The 21933-nt window shown below is 32.7% G+C and overlaps 1 protein-coding gene across 1 annotated transcript; it reads left to right on the top strand.

Annotated features, from left to right (window-relative positions):
- The first annotated feature begins 455 nt into the window (after positions 1 to 455).
- Positions 456 to 10877, top strand: LOC111413310 (caudal type homeobox). Its single transcript, XM_023044233.2, has 2 exons — positions 456 to 1099; positions 9965 to 10877. The coding sequence occupies exons 1-2, from the start codon at positions 622 to 624 to the stop codon at positions 10285 to 10287; spliced, it is 801 nt and encodes a 266-aa protein (XP_022900001.1). The 5' UTR covers positions 456 to 621; the 3' UTR covers positions 10288 to 10877.
- Positions 10878 to 21933: the final 11056 nt, after the last annotated feature.

The following is a 21933-nucleotide window of genomic DNA, read 5'->3' as shown; positions in this document are numbered from 1 at the left end:
AAGGTAACATTGAGTTTTCAATATTTATTTGGGTGATATATTAATTTCTATGTTTTAGGTTATAATGATAAGACTCTTTTATTAATAACTCTTTTTCCGAGTATGAGGTATATATCTAGAAAATAAGGAAATCTTAATTAATTATTTAATATTTGCTATAAAAATGTTTCTATAATACTAAAAACTTTTTAAAAGTTTTTTTTTATCATCGGTCCTTTTTATGTTTTATCTTTCCAATAATCGATTATCGTGGAAAATAGGCGAATGGAAAACAATTACCTCCCCCACGTCACCGTGTCATTAACGTTATCCTTTCGGATTTGGTATGGCGCGTTTTATTGGCCCTGCCGAACCGAGGAACCATTATAACACCATCGGTGTCCCATTGGTGCCCCCCTCCGGTGAAGTCCCGCCCGCCCCAGATAACCGATAATACTCCTGATCCTTCCCTCGTCCAGTTATTCCTGTCAGCGTCCTGGAAGGTATCAGGACCAAGGTTCAGTTTTTTTTAGTTAGTTAGTTCTTACGAGTTTGAGTGCGCGTCAAGGACTCTCCTAAGGAGACTTTGTATAAAAAAACGTTTTATTTTGGATTTTAAATAGTTCAGTGATTCAATAAAAAATGTTTCATCCAAGACAAGGAGGTTCAAGTGTGAACCACCAAAACATGCAACATCACGGTTTACACCACCAATGGTACCAAGCCTATCATCACCAAGGAGGTTTCGCTCAGGCGGAAGAAAACGGATGGCACCATCATCATATAACACCGCATATTTATCCACCGTCACCGGATATAAACGATTTTCTTCAAGGAAATTTGGTACATAATTTCCAACAAGGATACCCAATGGTTCAACCACCGTCGCAACATCATCAACGCGTTTCATATCCAGTTGATATGCAAACGCATGTTTCCGGCGGCGAAGTTCCGCAAATGCCATCACCTATTTCCGGGAGCGATTTATCCAGTCCGGGATTAAATCCGGGTGAAATGTCACCACAAGCTCCTTCTTCTCATACTGTTAATCGACCACCACCCGTTCGAAGCCCGTATGAATGGATTAAGAAGAATTCTTATCAAAATCAACCTAATCCTGGTAAGTTTTAACTCTTTTTATTAACAATAAATTTGCATAAAATTGCATAATTGATTACTGCTTAAAATGATTTGTGCATTTTGAGCAATTAGCATAAATTTGCATCTGTAAGCGTGTATTTATTATGTTTAAACATTTTTTTTCTTATAATGTGAAAAATGAGAGATTTCTAAGTTACTAAGTTATGCCTTTACAATTTTCTGTTTTCTAGGGCTTTATTGAGTTGGATTTTTTCTTGCATTGCTATTTTTTTTCTTTTCACAAATTTGTGTTAATTATATTTAGTCGTAGTAACTCTGCTTACGACGGGTTAATTTTTTAAAACTTTTTTGTGGATTAATTTCTTTAGCCCCAGCATTAGTAGTTGAGTTCTTTTTATGGTTTTTTTTTAGAAAGAGTAAATTCTGATTTTCCAGACATGTTCCTATTAAGTTTAGAAGTATGCCCAGTTTTATCGAAAAAGGTGCTAATTCATTATCTCCTCTAAACTTTTGTAATAGATGTGGACGATTTCTTTCTAGCTTTTGTAAAAATATAACTAAAACCCAATCTGAGCAGGATATTTAAACCGTCGGTCACAATCATTCTTACAAATTTTGACAAACTATTTTATATAACCATTAGATTTTGGTAAATTGAGTCAGATAAATAAGTAGCATAATTTTTTCAAATAAGCAAGTTGAATGAATTGCGACTAATTTTATTGGCTCCTTTAATTACATAATTCGGAAAGTTATCTAATCGTTATTACGACTATTAATAACTAGTTGACGATAAATTTTTCAATTTCAATGTAGATTTCTTAAACTATTTGCAGTATATTTTTGAAGTTCACCAAATTGGGTTAGATACAAAGATTGTTCTAATGTTGTCTTCAGAGTTGTATTAGAAATTCATCGTTTAGTATGTTTTGTTTTTTGTAGACAAAAAAGTTTTGTTTCTGAATTTTTTTATTTTCAAGCAGCCTCTTCAAGATTAAGTAGAAGAACGTATGCTGTATGTGTTACCAAGGTGGTGTATAGCACCAAGGAAGAAAAAAGAGAGCAGGAAGATTGCTCAAGAGAGCTTAGCAACAAGCATGATACTAATGCAGTGGATCGTCCAAAAATCTTATGCAATCCTTGTGCAGATACTTTATCCCTGAACATCATTTATCTAAAATGACACTTTTCTATGTAGGAAAATGTGTACATAACATCTTGTCGCCATATCAATATATTGCATTATATGCATCAATTTTTGGCATTTTGGTTTTTCTATCATTAGAACGAATGAGGAAAGTTCCTCTACATTATCAACTGTTCCTAGTACTCCATAATTATCAACAAATAGCCCATCTCTCGAATTTTTGTAGATAGATTTATTTTTATGCAGATCTGATATGACAAAAATATGGGGAATAGAAGATTGTTATTAAGTAGGTCCATATTGACCTGAATCAGGTCTTAGGGAAATAAATGCATAGTTAATATCACCTCCAAGTGATGGTATAGATTGTATGTCCTTTTATTTTGATTCTTTTAAGTTGTCATTTTGCAAATAGCAATGTCCAGATCAAATGTACTTCCATGAATAAATTGGTGTTCCTATTTGACCCTCATCAGACTTCGCAGTTCTCTTATGAGTGTTTGTGAAACACTGTAGGTATTTCTTGCGAACTAAGAGATGTGTGAGTTTTAGCAATCTATGAAAATGTCATCTTTTGGTAACAAATATGATGTTCATCATCATCATATGAGTTATTTTACCAAAAACGGGACTTCCCAGAACTTTCAGAATCGTGTTTTATTCCATAATTTTTTCAATCCAACTCTTGGAAGAAAAAAACTATGATAATATGAAGTTGTTTCTAAAGTATAACAAATATTTCTTTGTAACAGCTACGCAAAATTAAAAAGCTGCTTTTGATGAAGTGGTCCACATCGATTTCTTAATCCCATCGTTTTTTTTTGCAATAGAACGACGTCATAATTTTTGGGAGAGTTTTGTTATTAAAAATTTCACTTCTTTAACAATTTCTTGTTGGTAAATGAGGACGAGAACCCGTATCGAACACAAATGAGTAATTTGGTGTATTCATGAACTTCCTGCAGTAAACCATCACAACAACATCACTGTTTTTTTTAGCCGACTTCTTATATTCGTAGTTCGACATTATATTCCTTTCAAAATAGATTTTTGATTCATCTAATTCATAAATTTGAATAAGATTATTTAATTAGAGTAATAATTCAAACTAAAAACTTATTTAAAAATAATCTTAACACAACTAAGTTAACTTTTAAGTCAACACAAAATAACGATTAAAACAAAGTTTATTCGAAAGAGTCTATAAATAATTTTTGTTTGTTTAAAATTTGGTTCTAAAAGTCTCCCAAAAAATCAACGAAAAAGTTGCGCTGTCACACACTTTAAATGAAGACATTCACACGATTTCGAATCGTAATGTTGGAACACACACACACAAAGCGCAAACATCGCCCTAAAGAAACCACATGGCGCTTACGGTATCGTTCAAATTTAAAAGGCAAACATCCCCTGATAGTTTCTTGATACACATATCAAAAGTGTTTCCGTTAAGACCATTTTTTTGTTTGGTTTTAAATTGTTAATGCAAACATTCGAGGCGAGTATCGATCTTGCGACTGCGGTGGTTTCGATTTTTTGAAAGGAAGCAATAAAATATGTTTAGCATTTTATAGCGGGATCGAAAAGAAAACGTAAATAGAATTTTTTTTTCGTTTTAAAAATTTATTTTGATAATAATGAAAAGTTAAAAAGGTTATTAATGTTTTTTGGGTGTGGCGTTATAATGTTTTGACGGGTATATTTCACCAATTACGAGCGGATATTTATTATTTTATGAACTAGAAACGTGCTACCGGAGAATATAAACAACCTTAATTATTATATTGTAAGTATAAATTACTAAACGCAAACATAATGTTTTTAATATGGTATGGTAGATCTTTAATAATTTTATTGTTTTATTGTAATTAAGATTTTTCAAGTTCAAGTACTTATCTAAAATAAGAAAATTTATTTTGAAACGGGTTTTGATTTGATAAAACCAAACCAGGTAATAACATTTATAACGACCGTACGGGTATCCCAAATAAAAAAAAAGATTCAGCAGGTGAATGGAGATCTCAGAATCTCGAAGAAAGCAATTACTGAAAATTACCAATTATCAACTTTACATGGTCTTAAAACTTAAAGCGTGCCGCACTAAGAGGGGTCCTTTGTTCAGATTTTATACGAAAGATCCCAAAGAGTTACCAAAAAAATAAAAATAAAATAAAACGTCGAACGTAAAAAGTACATTTTAGCTCTTTAATTTATTCCTTTTGAGTTCGTTTACAACCCAAGTCTTCTTCTCCAAGACATTAAAGGCGGAGTTTTCTACTGGGCATGACTGCGAGAAGACCTTCTTTCTATTTCCCCAGCCTATAAAAATCTTTTATAAGGCGCGCAAAGCTCTGCATTTACAACCTGCTTCTTATATACGTTTTTTTAAGAGCTTTAAAACAAATTTTTATTTTATGTCTTAATTAGGTGAAAATTGTTTCGAATTAATTTCAAAAATCCGGTTCAAACGTTCGTCCTTGTCAATTAACAACATTTATCGACACAGTAATTGATTTTCTAAAAACGATTTCAAAAACGTTTACGAATCCACCGTTTTTGTATACACAATTGGATCAAAAGACGTAGAGGATATTTTTATCGCGCAAACAATGCGATTGTAAATTAATTAAGCTGAGTAAATGAATTTTACGCTAGTGAAACGGCACGGTACAGTAAGTACAAAGATTCGCTAAAAGATAATGAGGGAATTGTCTGAGTGTGAGTGGGAACGGCTAAAATTGAATAATTATTCAGGAAAAAAACGGCGGAGATGACAAAAAGTTGACAATAAAAGGATGATAAAAAATTTCTAAATTAACACCAATTTTATTTAAATAAAACGGTTTTGTGTTAATGATGAATATTTAAGTGATCGGTTCAAACCCAATAAACACTTTTTGTTTTCCGGTCTAAATCTCAAAAACATATTCATTTAAATTGAAATCAAACTGCAATTAGAACACTTAAAGGTCATCTACACTAAAAATACAATATTTCCCAAAGTAACGCATAAATTCCGATTCATTGAGATAGAAAAATTGCAGTAGCCATGCGTAACCATGGCAACCAATTGTTATATATATTTTGTTGAAAATATCTGCCATACTGCTATTTTTCTATCAAATTAATGGGAATATATGCGTTACTTTTGGAAAATACTGTATATTGCCTGGTCAATTGACGAAACATTCTGCAACAATTGGTTGCCATGGTAGATATTTTTGACAAAATATATGTAACAATTGGTTACCATGGTTACGCATTACTATTTTTCTATATCAAATGAATGATAATTTATGTGTTACTTTTGGAAAACACTGTATATCAAAGAATTGCCTCCAAAAGAAGCCCTATCTATGATATGAACCCAAACATCCTCAATAATTTCCAAATTTTAATGTTTCATAAACTTAAATTTATCACAAACTAATCATTTTAGAAATTCCAACCTGAAATCAATTTCAAATGTATGCTTCAATTTGCTTCAAACAATGGACATTCAAGTAAAGTTTGATTATCATTAGAGAGAGATTGAGAGATTTGAGACTCTTGCTGCGAGAAAGTTATGATATTTTTACTTTTTTGAAGACTTGAGTTGGGTTGGGTACGGTTAGGTTAGGTTGGGTTGAGTTGGATTAGGTTAGGTTGGGTTGGATTGGATTAGGTTAGGTTGGGTAAGAAGAGAAGAGCAGGGGATAGACGATATAGCAAATAATTTCCAAACAATTTAGTACCTCTAGATCCTGGATCTAATAATTTGGGGTGATATAATACAAAAATATATTCCATTTTATAGCTAATAATTAATGTTTTCAGTTAGTGTTTTCACAACCCATGCAGCATTTTCCTGTACATGAAGTACTTCCAAAATTAGCAACTATTTATTCTCACTTAGACTAATTGTCAAACAAAGATACGGAAAATTGACCAAACCACATAAAATGAAGAACCATGGCTAGAAAATAAACTATAAGCTTAACTTTCAAAATGCAGAATCTCATAACTTTCACGTTGTGCCTGAAGAAGGGGGATGTTTACCCCGAAACATGTCGCACTGATCTAACTTAATTATTAAAACATCTCTACAATACAATACAATCTCTACGAAGTAGTTCCTTTGTACTTCAATGTAGGAATTGTGCCACAAAGTCTCCTAAAAAACTACAATACTATTAGACGATATAATTTTTCATTTTTATTATGCTCTTTAAGACCTTTATTCAGCAGCGATCCAGCATTATTCCAGCTTTATCAGTACCTTCATATTGTTTTAATGTGGTTTGAATCGCACATCTTGCGCATTTAATTGCAAATTTGTAGTTTCCTCATTCATTCTTTTCAAGGTGAGATTTTTTCAATTACAAAATTAGGGCATATAATACAGGTGATTTATTAGCTCACCATCAAACTTTGACATATCACAGCTAATCCAATTACCAAAAAAAAATGCTAATGGACATAGGTCCTATTTCAATTATTTACGAAATTATAACACTAAATATTGTTTGACTTGGTTTTTGAAATGTACTATCAATAGAGAGAGAGAGATTGAGGAATCTAATACTCTTGCTATGAGAAAGTTATGATATTTTTACTTTTTTGAAGACTTGGGTTGAATTTACTTAGGTTGGGTTGAGTTGGATTAAGTTAGGTTGGATAAGAAGAGCAGGTGATAGACGATGTAGCAACTTCCAAACAATTAAGTACCTCTAGATCCTGGATCTAAAAATTTGGGGTCATATAATACAAAAACATATTCCAATTTGTTTGTAGATGGTCTATATTTTAGTATTTTGTAGTCCCATTGCGTTTAAGATATTATATTTAAAATATCTTTTCATGTATAAATAAATCGATGCTCAAGATTTAACACCAAGATGCTCGTCTCTTAAAGCATATTTATCAAGATCATACCAAGATATGACCACGACCATCCTTTAGTGTCGGTATCATACAATCTCTACGAAGTAGTTCCTTCGTTCTTCAATCTCGGAATTGTACTCCAAGTATCCCAAAAAACCTACACTACTATTAGAAGATACAATTTTTCATTTTCGTGCTCTTTAAACCCCTTATTTATTGAGCAGCATCTTTATCAGTACCTTCATATTGTTTTAAAGTGGTTTGAATTGCACATCTTGCGCATTAAATTGGTTTTGAAATATCAGGCTGTGTAAAACCCTGAGTACTCAAGATGTTATTAACAACTTTATAGCATAGTATAACATTGCTAAGCACACGCATATATGACTTTTAAAATTTTTGCACACTTTGATAGAAAGAAAGATAACTAAAAGTATTCTGCATTTTGAAAGTTAAGCTTGTAGTTTATTTCTAGAATTTAGGGAAGGTTTAAATTTTATAATGGTATTGACTCACGTTATGAATAATATTCTGAAAGGGATGAACTACGGCGTCTTAGCCATAGTTTTTCATTTTATGAGCTTTGGCCAATTTGTCGTATCTTTGTTATTTGACAATTTGTCTAATGGAGAACAGATTATTGATTTTGGAAGAATCAAATATTCCATGGGTTGTTAGCTTACATTTTGTATCCACTATTTTATAGCGTATAGACAAGAAAACATTATGTATGTATGTAGTTTCAAGTGACTCCATTTCAAATCAATTTCATAATAAGTTGCCCAACTAAAATAGTCTCTACCTTGCCCATGTTTTATCTCTATTAATATTATAATGCTTCGGCGAATACCTAATTCGTTTAAAATAAAAATTTGTAGTTTCCACACTCATCATAAATGAGATTGATATTTTTTCAATCAGATAATTAGGGCATAATATAATAATTTCTCATATAAATATAACGTTTTGCATTTTAAGTTACTTAATTTTTCAATCGAATCTTTCTCTGATCTCACAAGTGACACTTGGTTCTTGCGGCCGAGACTCTACAATTAATGTGAGTAGACACAAAATGTAGCGCCTCGGCCGCAAGCAAAATCGGTTAAACTCAATAAAGAATATACAACGCTTCTTCAAACGCACGGCTAAACCCAAAGGTTTCTAGTTCTAGGTCTAGTGTTAGTTATAAAGCTAAAACTAGAACTAACACAAGACATAGAACTAGAATCATTCGGGTTTAGCCGCATGTCTCTCAAGACGGCTAAACCCGAATGATTCTAGTTCTTGGTCTTGTGTTAGTTCTAGTGATAGTGCTAGTATAAAACTAGAACAAAACCTAGAACTAGAATCATTCGGATAATTAAGCACGGACAATTAATACCTTTGGTAGCCTTGTCCAGAATCTACACAATCTATTTGCAAAAGTATCTTTATTTTGGTAATATTAGGATCTTCGTTGCTTAGTTAAAAATCAGTTGGCGGCAAACAATTTAAAATAAGATTAATGTAATCAACAATTTTATATATATAGATGTTGGGTTGGGTTTAAAATAAAATTCCAAACTTATAAAATGACGAAATAAAAAAAAATAATTAAAAAGATATCTTAGGAAATGTTTTTTTTAATGAGATCTATTAAGTTTTTATGTCATTTTAAATTGTCTTGATTTTATTGCATCTAAACCCGTTTAGAACGATTACCCAATTCTAACCCCTCTCAAATTGAAATTAAAAATTGACTAGAAATTAGCATTAAAATTTTTGTATAATTATTAAAATGTTGAGATAATATTGTTTTAAGGTGCGCGGTTTGTAGTCATGGTAGGGAAGTCATCGGGGTAGCGTTGAGCACTAAAGGAAGAGCCATAAAGCGCCCGGGATCTCACTTTATGGCCACCGGTCTTCTCAAATCAACCGTCAATTTACTGTTTACGGCAGTCCAGTGGCGTTATTAAGCCTTTTTACCGTTCATTGGTACGAACGTGTCCCAAATTTTCGATTTCAATATACTTATCGGCACACTCTTTATCTCTCAAACACACACATATTCACGCCATATCTTCACCATATGGCGTGAATGTTATGACGTATCAAAGAAATTAATCGCATTACTTTTTTGGTAACGATTATTCTTTTAAATGAAAATAGTAAAATTTTTGATGTAAATTTTTGTTTCGTGGGCAATCTCCCCGACTCAGTATCTTTACTCGGTTATTTGTCAACGGATATGAGGGGTTCTGTAATCTGAAAGTAAACACGAAGATCACAGGTCAAATTTGTTCCTCCACCACTACGTCAGGTGCTCGGTTTCGATGTTATCAGATGTAAAAAGGACCGCCCTTGAAGCTATAACAAGACCGCCTACATTCTTATCTATAACTTTCAACATAATATACTTGAATAGAAATTTTTGAAATGTAATTTTGTTATAAGAAAATAAATTGAGTGTTGATAAGAGGGACCTATTTGGCAATTACATAAATCGCAGTCAAAATTAGCCAAAGCTTTGTTCGTTCGGTTGGAAATAAACTACTGAAATAACAACAGAGCGACTGCGGTAATAGCGAGAATGGGCCCCCGGGGGCGAATAACGCAAAATGGGTGGGTCGCCCTTCATCGACCCGTTCACAATTATCACGGGGAACAGCTCCTCCAAAACTCTTCGTTTCCCCGACGACGACAAACTACTGTGGGCGTGGGTGCTAAAAGCGTGACAGTTTTAACAAGAACAGGGTCCCTTGACAAATCACTTTAATTTTACGGTTTTCTCAAAACATCTTTTTTTCTTTACATTGTCACAACATCTCATTATTTACTATTAAACAAAAATTTTTTAAACTAATTTTTAATTAAAATTTTCTATTTTTGTTTTAGGCAAAACGCGAACAAAAGATAAATACAGGGTGGTTTACACGGATCATCAACGAGTTGAATTAGAAAAAGAATTTTATTTCAGTCGTTACATAACGATAAGAAAAAAATCCGAGTTAGCGTTAACGCTTGGTTTATCAGAACGGCAAGTGAAAATTTGGTTTCAAAATCGCCGGGCGAAAGAACGCAAGCAGACGAAGAAAAGGCAAGAAATGGCGATGACTAAAGATCCGTTAGATATCAGTCTCGAACAACAACAACAACAACAAACATCGACGATCTTAAACCACGCGGTTTCTCCGAATCAAGGTATTTCGTTGATGTGACAAGAGGAGTGTGATGGTTACAGGATGGACTTTCCAAATGCGGAAGAAACCCTGTTTAATTTGTGATTGTCGAGTTTATAGTTTTTTTTCGCGTTTTGTACATAAATGAAATAACGGTTAATTTTTTTATTAAGAAACAATGAAGTGGAACAGTGCAATCGAGTGATGAAAAAAAAAATTAAAAATTAAGTTATATTTATTGTTAACATGGAATTTTAAATATAAACTTAAATAAGTATTAAATTTTCCAGAACCGCGATTGACTATTTAACTACTTCGTTTTTACGCTTTACTGTGAGATTATAGACGTTTTTAGATTATTTATGACGCCTTGTATTTTAACAAGAAGATGAAATTAATTTTATTATTAATTATAAATAGAATTGTACACCAAATCCTTCCCCGTACTACGTTACTTATGAGAAATCTTAGACAGAATCGATCAGTTTCCGTGCCTTTTAAATCCGTTATTTTCTGGAAAACGACGGATTTTATAGTGCTTTCTCCATAAGTAACTCTCGATGGATACGCTATGGTTTCAGGCGTTAAATATTTAAGAGCAAAACAATATAGATAATAATTTAAAAAGATTTAAAACTGTTTTTTTTGTTATATCCTTAAAAATCCTTACTTATTTAATCTTAGTTTTTTTACTACTTCAGACAAATTTGGTTCGAGTCTATATAAAGTCCAAACATAGACAATTAAAGATATCTTAAATAAATATAACATTGATATTTGCATCACGAAGCATTGGAACCTAACAAAACAGATAAGTATGATAAAACATTTAATAAGCGTGTTAATAACATTAAAATAGCCGAAAACTTTGCTCGAAATTACAAGTAGCAGTAATTTTCAAGTCACAAAACATATATGCTGTAACTAAAACTGAAGTGAGGATGTTCAAATAATCATTTTTAGTGATGTAGAGTCCTAAGACTACACTAATGAATGATATGTGTTGGGAAACAGTGAGATGGACGACTATGTGAATCTATTAGATTTTAATAGAAACTTTACAGATAAACTAAACTTTAAACTGAACTTATTGGGTACTAAATTAAAGAATGAGAAAGAGTTATCTTGTATATTTCGATATCAAAAAATCCAGTTTGCATTAACAGCTAAAATGTTTATGAAAATTATTTCTGCATGTTGCAGCTCTTTCTATTACTTCTAAATTCATGAGATGTTTCCATTGACAACAAAACGTTCAGTTGATATCTCTATATTCAGCGTTAAATCGTTATCCGCTTTAATCTGTAGCGCTTTGTCCACCCAAATGCAAGCTTTAATTTATCGCCAGAGGAACATTAGAGAGGAAGATAATATGGAGTTTAGCCAAACCTGGAAGATATTACTCAAAGTCTTAAACGACAAATCGTTAAATGTTGTGTAAAATCTATTAATTTATGTCAAGGGGAAGGCTATGAACGTCCAAAACATTTCAGATATATAGAAGGAAAGAAAATGTACGGAAGCCTGAACCATTGTATGGAAAGGTGCAGAAAATAATACGTTCAGGAAGTTTTAGGCATATTGTTTTATTGCTAGACACTGTGAATGGAGGACTAAATACTATTAATAGAAGAATAAATGCTATTTATAGAAGAATATATATTATTTGCAGAAGTCAAGATTGCTTGTAGAAGACCATTTACACTGCTGACCGTTGACTACTAATTGCTCGTAGAAGACTAGATATTGGTAATGGAGAATTAGATACTGTTAATAGAAGACTAAATGTTGCTTACAGAAGACTAGATTGTTTCCAGATGACTGGATTGTTTGCGGAAGACTTCCAGATAACTAGTTATTTCTTGTAGAAGGAATTTTTTTTTATTGCTCGCTGAAGACTAGATACTATTAATACAAGACTAGACATTGTTTGCAGAAGAATAGATACCGTTTATAGAAGACCACTGCTAACAGACCAGAAACAACTAAGGAAAAACTTGCAAGAATAGTCAAAAGAACTTACAATAACCCAAAGATTAGAGATGATTAGTTACATTTAACCTCACTTCCAAGATCTTAAAAATTTACTCGTTTCTGCTGAATAAAATTAGATTGACTTATAACGCAGAAATAGATTCCTATATCATTGTACCCTTAAAAAACTCTTGAAAACTTATATTATGTACTAAGCCAGACAATAAACACACTTCTATTGCAACAAGATATTGGTTCTGATATAGTTGTTCAACTGAAAGCCTTATTATATCACGTGTGTCAAGGGCGCGAAGATCAACTTACATTGCTGTGTAATACTTTTGATACCATACCTTTTCGCAATGTTAACATTTAATCCTTAAATCCCAACAATATTTGCCAAACTTCTGTAACATCAAATATGTACGTTACACACAGTATAGCTTTTTGTATTTCTATAGTTACGTTCGGTTTTTTCCCATGCAGTTTTTAATTCGTCGAAATCAGAAAAAAGAGTCGCATTATCTGGTCATTTCATGTGATTTTGGCCTTTAATATTAATTCTGGGAAGTTTTTCCTTCCTTCGTCATCTTCCAGTTGCAATTTACACCATATCAGGCCAAATTTGGATAACACAAACAGTAGAGGCTCGGCCGCAAGCGATCTCGGCTAAATCACGCGATATTGTAAATTTTCTGCTGCAAGTTTAGCCGAGGTTGATTGCAATCTGCAATGTATTAATCAGTTTTTGGTTGATTTAATATTAATTGGTTAGATGTTCTCATTTGAGCATAAAAACCAATTCTACGGATTTTTTGCTCACACTTTTGCATTTCATTAGACGCTCCTCACTTTTTCATGTAGCGATATAGAAGACCAATATATAAATTGCCCGTTGCTGCGATTATGTTAATGTTGAAAAGATAGCCATAATTCTAGTCATTGGTTTCACATTTTTTTTCGTTGACTTTCGTTTTGACTCGTTGATTGTTTTTGATAGTTTTTTTTCTATTATGGCAATAAATTTATTATTATTATTATTAAAAGAGAGTCTTAATACTTGAGTCAGATGATTGGTGCAACTTTATATCGTCAACATTTTCTTTGCTTTATATACCAAACTTTCGGAATTAAACTTTAGGCCTTCTTTGAGACAAAAGAATGGAAACGGCTGAATACTAAATACATGACGAACAATTCCGAAGCTTAGACACCAGATTTGCAATTTGAAAATTTTCAAAGTATATTTCGTACGCTCAAAAGATCGAAATGTCATGGACAAACTGTTGGGTTAGGTGGAAAAACCCACAATGGATTTAATATCTGCAACTCCAACATATTTGGTATCTAAAGTAGTAATTACTAGATCACGATGGTTTCAATATTGATAACAAAAGCAATTTCCAACAGATGTAACACTTCATGAAACTTTGAAAGAAACAAAATTTTTGTAATAGTAACTAAAGCAATTATTACTTTTATGACATATCCATCAAATAATTAGAAGAAATAATATATAAAGCTTTTTTGTACTTTCTAAACTAGTCTTTAATTAAATAATAAACATGAGTCTTACTAGTTTCGGCTAATAGCCATCTTCAAAGACTAGTTTTTAGGATGCAATAGCATCAGAACGTTCTAAGTTTTTAACATGTTAACGTGGTCTTAAATTATACTTTATCTTATAACTTTACAGAATTTTAATATGTAAACTTGATTTTTAATCTACTATTGCATAATAAAAACTATTATTTATTAATTTATTATTTAATTAAAGACCAGTTTTGAAAATACAAAAAAAGTTTATATATCATTTCTCCTAATTATTAACAAATATTGGTAAAATGGATTTCGAATATAATTTTCTACATTTCAATCAAAGACTTGTTCCGTTGAACTAATTATTTGCAATATTTTCTTAGATGTTCATAATAAACATCAATTTTCCATCTTTTCTTGTATATTTCATAATTATTCCTCGATTCTTTCAACTTCCGACATCCTTTTAATATTAAAGAACTTTATATATCAAAAAATATATCATATCTGAAGATAATAATCGGGGATTTTTAATAAAATTTGAAATCCGTGCGACGATTAAACGTAGAGCGTCGGCAAAAAGGGAACTTAATTCCACAAAATCGTCGTCGGAAAATCATCAAAGCGTTGTGAAAATCCACCAGCAGTGGTTTGGATCTATGCCGGATTTAAGGTGCTTCAAAACCACCACGGATATTTTTAGATATACCCATTTTTTTTAAGTACGTGAGATAATTAGACAACGAAAAAACCCCACTTCGAAACATGTTTGTTAATCGTATCCCTCGGATTAAATCGGATATTTCTTTTATTTTGACATTCATTATCTAGATGAAATTTGCCGATATTTTTATGAATGGGAATTGCCAAAATAAAATGTTGAAACTTTTCAAACAATATTTATTTATGTTTAAAAATATCTAAACACAATTGAGATTGATTTCTTTTCTTGAAATGTATCTTTTCGGAAAAGCGGCTTCGTAATCGAATAATCTATCGATATAGTGTCAATAAGAGAACTTACAAAACGGTTCTTCGTGGTGTGATATCGATGACCCACGATGTGAAGAAAAGTAGAGAAAATATTGATTTGATGTCTTGCGGGTTGTTTGCGATGGTTTTAACGGGGCATGTGGCGTCGCGTCGGCCGCTCTCCGTACAAAAAACGACGTCGACAGATAACGCAAATACCGTTAATCCGGGCGGCATCGTATACGCAAAAGGGCGGCGCGTTCTTATCAACATACAAATTCCGTTTGTGGACGCTCTTTCAATCCCAAAACCACCATTCTCTTCTATCTAATAATATGTATACTTATGTAGGTACATCTTAGAGTGCGGGAAGTTAGCCCCCCATTTTTTGATTTTTTAATTTTTCATTGTTTTAGATTGTTCTAGAGTTGTTCTATATTGTTCCAAAGCGGCAAATAGAAAAAATAAAAATTCGGCGAGAAAAACCGAAAAAACAGATTTTCTTAGTTGTTTTGGGTTGTTCTAGAAAATCAAAATTATGGGATAAATCATTACGAAGTTATAAGTAAAAATAGGTTTGGCTGCCAAAATGTCTAGTTGATTGCTGTGACCATACTTTTTCTATTTTCAATTCCATATTACAAATATATGTTACGGGCAACTTGATTAACTTGATTAAGGGCAGTATTAATATGGACCGATCATTATGAATAATGACCAAGAGCGTCGGCCAAATTGATAAATTTATTACTTTGGAAGGTCCATATTACTAATGCCCGATGGCCCGTGGTCCATTTAAAAAATCAAGGTCTCAAATAGCTTGAAATTATCATTTGGACAAGCTCGCAAGCAAAACTTCTGAGGAATATCAACGATTGTCGAGGTATGATATAGTAAAAATTGGAACAATCCAAAAATTAATCGTCCCAGTGAAAAATGAAAGGGAATTAAATATTACTGTTATATGGAAGAAACGTTTGATATTATTCACGAAACTCACATTTCCATCGGGCATGGAGGTAGAAATAGGATGATGAAAGAACTCAAACTGAAGTACAAGAACATTACTAAAGAATTTGTGGCTCTTTATTTGATTCTTTACGAATTATGTCAAAAAAAATTAAGTGTACTAAAGAAAGGGCTAGTGATTAAGCCTATAAAAAGTAGTCAATTTAATTCACGATGCCAACTCGACTTGATCGACATGCAAACACAAGCAGACGGTGATTTTAAGTTCATCATGGTGTATCAAGATCATCTCACCAAGTTTGTAATTCTTAGATCACTAAAAACAAATCGAGCCGAAGAAGTCGCATATCATTTGCTGAATATCTTTCCGATATTTGGAGCGTCATACATTTTGCACAGTGATAATGGCAGAGAATTCGTAAAAGTTGCCAAAAATGGGAAGACACCCCGTCATAGCCAATCTCAAGGCTCAGTAGAAAGAGCAAATCAGGATATAGAAAAGGTGGTTTTTACATGGTTAGAGACAAATAAAACCACAAAATGGTCGGAAGGGCTATGTTTGATCGCAGTCCTTACGAAGCTATGTTTGGCTCCAAACCTAAAGTAGGTTTAAAATCAGTTTTGTCATCATTTGACGGATTACCGGAAATAGTAAGTGAAGAAGACCTTGAGACAATGTTAAAAGGTGGTGATTCCGGTGAAGATCAAAACATAATTTTGGACAGAGCGGATGATAATAATAGCACAGATGAAAATTTAGCCGTTGTTTCTCATTCTATTTTTGTTGCAATTGAACCTCAACTTTGTGCTGAACCGGAGCAACCTTCTGCCGATACAATAAATGACGAACCTCAGCCAGAAAATCAACAAACTACTGACACAATAAATGAAAACCCTCAGCCTGTTTCTGCCGATATGATCACTGAAGAGGAAAATACTGATAAAGTATTTAGGAAGATTAATAGAAGGAGATTTCCCATTCATTGCAGGTAGAAAAATAGCAGTAGCCATACGTAGCCATGGCAACCAGTTGTGTCAGATACTTTATTAAGACAATGATTAATGTTTTGATATCTGAAACTGTTGGTTGCCATGACACTGCTATTTTGCTATCTCAATTGAATAGGACGTGTTCAATAGGATTCAAGTCAGGACTTAACGCTGGCCATTCCATGACGTGAATTCCACGTTCTTGCAAAAAGTTACTGGTGATGCCGGCGGTATGTGGCTTTGCATTGTCCTTCAAATAGTAGCGGCTGCGTAGCGTTTACCAGGACGTCTATATACAGGGTAGTAAAAACAAGGTAGTGTAACTAAGCCTTCAACCTTTGCCGAATATGTAGCCTTATCAGAAGCAAGTCCAGATTTCGTCTAACTTATTGCGACAGTCGAGTACGTGTGTACAGGGTGTCCCAATTTCGATGTCCGCATAGACCATCTCCGAAACTAAAAGAGATAGAAAAAAAGTAGCTTACATGTCATGATCTCGTTTTTTGAGAAAATGCTAATTCCGAAAACTCCGAACAGCTATCGTCTTTTGTTTTCGCCCTATCGGCAAAAACTGAAAATTTGGCGAAAACGACATTCACGAATATCTCACTTATTATCAAAGATGGAGTATTATAAATAAAACATTATATGGGCAACTTTTTACGAAGAATTCAGTGGCGTAGGTAGAATTTTTTTCCCATCTTTTATTTTCGAGATTTTAGACGTAACTTTATTTTTTTAAATGGAAATCATAGTTGGCTATGGCTTAAAATAATTTGTTATTTTCTTCTGATAACAAATATATATAATTTGTGGGGTATATTTCTTATAGTTATTGAATAATTAACAAAAATTCATTTTGTTCTATCTAAAACTAATGTATGTATTTAAAAGTTAATGTTGCTATGGTGATAACCATACATACTATGATGCAACATAATGTATCAAATAATTGCCAAAGTTTGTATTTAAAAATTCGATAACAACTCTGGCATTATGTGCTGGTTCGATGCACCAGCATGTTAAGTGTCAAAATATAACTAAACTGAATAAAACTTTACAATGAATTTCAAAAATTATGAAAAATGTAACATTTTGCGGAATTTTATTTCACAAGATATCCAGAAAGAAGACAACCGCACGTAAGAACCTTCAGCCGGTTAGCAGAAAATTTAATAGATATTTGGTCCTTCCCCAAACCACATACAAAAACATACCAAAATGACCTGCAAGAGAAATTGCAACAAGACGTCTGACCCAAAAGCCGTTGCTCCCGAATATGAAAGAAAAATAAGTATAAACCATACAAAGCGGGGCTAACTTCTTATTTACGTGCCGGAGATGTCAATCGAAGATTAGAATTTTGTAGATGATATTTAGAAAAATTAAATAGTCTGCTGTTTGTTCAAAATGTTATCTGGACCGAAGAAGTCTCTGAGTGTTCAAAGAAGCTTGGGGTTCAATGTATGGTGTGCCCTTTTAGATAATAGAATTTTGCCATATAGTATCTACCATAAAAACTTAAACTCAGAGAAATACCTCAATATATTAAGGCAGCACTTAAGCCTTTGGTCGACAATTTGGCACTAAATATGTCTCAAATGATATATTTTCAATATGAGGGAGCACCAGCACATAATGCCAGAGTTGTTAGTGAATTTTTAAATACTACTACAAACTCCTTGCTACTAACTTTGACAATAATTGGAAACAATACTTTCCCTCATGGTATGGTTATCACCATAACAACATTAAGTTTTAAATACATACAATAGTTTTAGAAAGAACAAAAAAAATTGATACATTATATTCCATCATAGGTTTTCTAGGCTAGTTTTCTAGGAAGCCACTGAGAACAAGTGGAGGGGGGAAATCGTATTCTTTTGTCACAAAAGTTCCGTGCCTTAGTTATCACCATAGCAACATTAACTTTTAAATACATACATTAGATTTAGATGGAACAAAATGAATTTTTGTTAATTATTCAATAACTATAAGAAATATACCCCACAAACTATATATATTTGTTATCAGAAGAAAATAACAAATTATTTTAAGTCATAGCCAACTATGGTTTCCATTTAAAAAAATAAAGTTACGTCTAAAATCTTGAAAATAAAAGATGGGAAAAAAATTCTACCTACGCTACTGAATTCTTCGTAAAAAATTGCCCATATAATGTTTTATTTATAATACTCCATCTTTGATAATAAGTGAGATATTCGCGATTGTCGTTTTTGGAAAATTTTCTGTTTTTGCCGATAGGGCGAAAACAAAAGACGATAGCTGTTCGGAGTTTTCGGCATTAGCATTTTCTCGAAAAACGAGATCATGACATGTAAGCTACTTTTTTTCTATCTCTTTTAGTTTCGGAGATGGTCTATGCGGACATCGAAATTGGGACACCCTGTACACACGTACTCGACTGTCGCAATAAGTTAGACGAAATCTGGACTTGCTTCTGATAAGGCTACATATTCGGCAAAGGTTGAAGGCTTAGTTACACTACCTTGTTTTTTAGATTTCCAATGTACAACATTTCCAAACAATCTCATAACATAGCCTGATCTTGATTTTCTATCTAAATTGCCCAATCTACGTCTACATAGCAATTAAGGATTTCACAAGTATCGTTCCTATTGTAAGTTAATTTTATGTCCTTTGTCAAATATAAATACTTCAAAACTCTCAAGACATATTTAAAATGAGTTTCATTATAACAATTTTGAAATCTACTTAGGTAATGAACGCTATAGCTTACATCTGGTCTAGTCGCAGAACTTATATACAGAAGTGCCCCTATTAGATTTCTATACATAATATTATCAGATACCTCCTGTGCAGGTTCCAATTTTAAATTTACTTCCATTGGTGTTTTAAACAATTTTAAGCTTTTAATTTTATATTTCTCAGCTAAAGATTTCTGAAAAAATTTTATTATTCAAGAAAGCAGTTTCTACATCCATTTGTTCTATAATCAGTTTTTCCTGGCAGCAATATGATAATAATATTTTTAAAGTTTGCATTTTAGCTACTGGCGAATAAATGTCTTTTAAAAATCTTTTACAACTAATCTGGCTTACAAATGTTATTTGCCTTTTTTGTAAAAACCCATTGCTACTTTCCACTGTTCTGCCTGATTACTATTTATTGCCTCCTCAAAATTATTTGGATTTTCTATATTGCAAACGTTACAATAAACGTAACAATCATCATATCTTCCTGGCATTTTCCTTTCTCTCTTCGATCTTCTCAATTCTTGAGGCGTTCTTTGGTGTTGTTTTATTTCCGAATTTAATTTCTGTACTCTCATCTTGTATTTCAGAATCAGTTTCAATCTCATCACTAGAAGAATCAGTTTCAATTTCATTGTCAATTCTGTTTGTATCTAAATCTATGCATTTAACATTCTCCTCCACAACATCAACATGTCTAGCTACAATGATTCTGTTATTTACTAAAACTTTATACCCAACTTCAGTATAACCCAGCAAAATTCCCAAATCAGCCTTTTTATCCCATTTAGACCTTCTTAACTGTTCTGGTTTTAGACGTAAATATTTAATAGTAGGCTTACTTCCAAACATTATTTCGTAAGGTGTTTTCTTTTCTATAGTATTTGCTAATGTTTTACTCTTAAAATGTGCAGCTGCGCATACTACCTCTAGCCAAAACTTTCGATCTATTTTTGCTTCTTCTAATAAACATTCTGCTGTACCATTTAATTCATGTACATAAGGTGGACAGGTATTTATAATAATACCTAATAACTACCTTTTTTATATTGACACCTAAATCATAATTGAAATTAAACAACTCACTAGATGGCTTATGTTAATAAATGTATATAATCTAACACTATTTTTAGTTATAACTTCGTAATGATGTATCCCATAATTTTGATTTTCTAGAACAATAATTAGAATAACTAGAACAACCCAGAACAACTAAGAAAATCTGATTTTTCCAAAAATGGGGGCCAGTCAAAAAACCCGTTTTGAAACAATGTCGAACAACTCTAGAATAACAATGAAAAACTTCAGCACTCTACATCTTATAATAATAATAATTTCGTAGATGAAATTAATGTAAATCTAATTAATTGGTGATCCATCTGTTTCAACAACAACATGAAACGCATCACGTGACGTTGAAAAACTACTTTCGCAACCGATGTCTCGCTGTTGAATAAAGACCATGTCGTAAAGCAATTATGGGCAATAAAGTCGGAAGAAAACCGGGCAATGGATCGTCGCGCGGTACGCTCCGGGCAATATTTCACGTTAGATTGGTAAGATATATAAAAACACCGGCGTCTTTTCATTCCCTCCGTCCGTGTTCCGTTTTCGTTCTTTCGTTTCTAACGGATTCATTAGCATTCGACACGAAAACAAGAGTTACGACCCGTAAACGCGCGCGGCCATTGCGTACGATAAGAACGGAATTTTTATAAAAGCTCACCGAAACGGCAGAGGTGTTAATTCGCCCTTACTCTAAAAGGAATTTAATTACGTCTTAAAATGTAACGTCGTCATCATGGTTTCTTTTTTATTGTTATTATAAAGATTTTCATCGCGCGTGATTTTTGTTAAATAAATTTCATTATCACCCGAACGGTTAAATTTTTGAATTTGAAAGAAATCTTTTAGCCGATTTAAAAGTGGACATAAACGTGGATTTAAACGTTGTATTGAAGGTTGAAAAGAGGGGTGACTTTGCGGTAGAATAAAGCGAAACATACTGGGATGTTGAGAAGGTCCCTTAGGAGCACTTCGCGAAACAGCACCTTTGCGCTTCTGGTGATCCCAACATCCCCCGACAACCGACGTAGGCTGTTACGTTAACCAAAAGTCTCTCGTCTCTTGTAGTACAGCAATTTAAATGTTCACGTTACATTTCAAAAACTAATATTTTATTAAGTTAATCATTATCAATTTTGAGAAGAAAAAGTTTTATTGTCTAAAATGACAACTTAACTTAATCTAAACGACCCCGAAAAGTCATAAATGGACCCAACAAAATCCCGGTTTACGATGAGGACCAATAAATCGGCATTAACGTTAATACATTGTTGTGGATGAGCTTGTATTTTCGATTTTATTGTTGTCGCAAAATAAAAAGTTTGATGCTGCGATTAGATATATACAACGGGTCGTCTGATTTTCGTTCTATTTTTGAAACTCTTTTCAGCAAATATCGACGGTGCAATAAATGTATATGTAGATATGGCCATAAAAAAAT

Source organism: Onthophagus taurus, chromosome 11 (genome assembly GCF_036711975.1).
Source record: "Onthophagus taurus isolate NC chromosome 11, IU_Otau_3.0, whole genome shotgun sequence".
NCBI lineage: Eukaryota > Metazoa > Arthropoda > Insecta > Coleoptera > Scarabaeidae > Onthophagus > Onthophagus taurus.
The sequence above is the reverse complement of the archived record's forward strand: the minus strand, read 5'-3'. Positions and strand labels throughout refer to the sequence as shown.

Bases quoted from the DNA above. Each gene is read 5' to 3' on its own strand.
- LOC111413310 (XM_023044233.2), top strand. From the start codon at position 622: ATGTTTCATCCAAGACAAGGAGGTTCAAGTGTGAACCACCAAAACATG. The intron at 1,100-9,964 runs GTAAGTTTTAAC...TTTTTGTTTTAG, and splicing joins TCAAAATCAACCTAATCCTG to GCAAAACGCGAACAAAAGAT.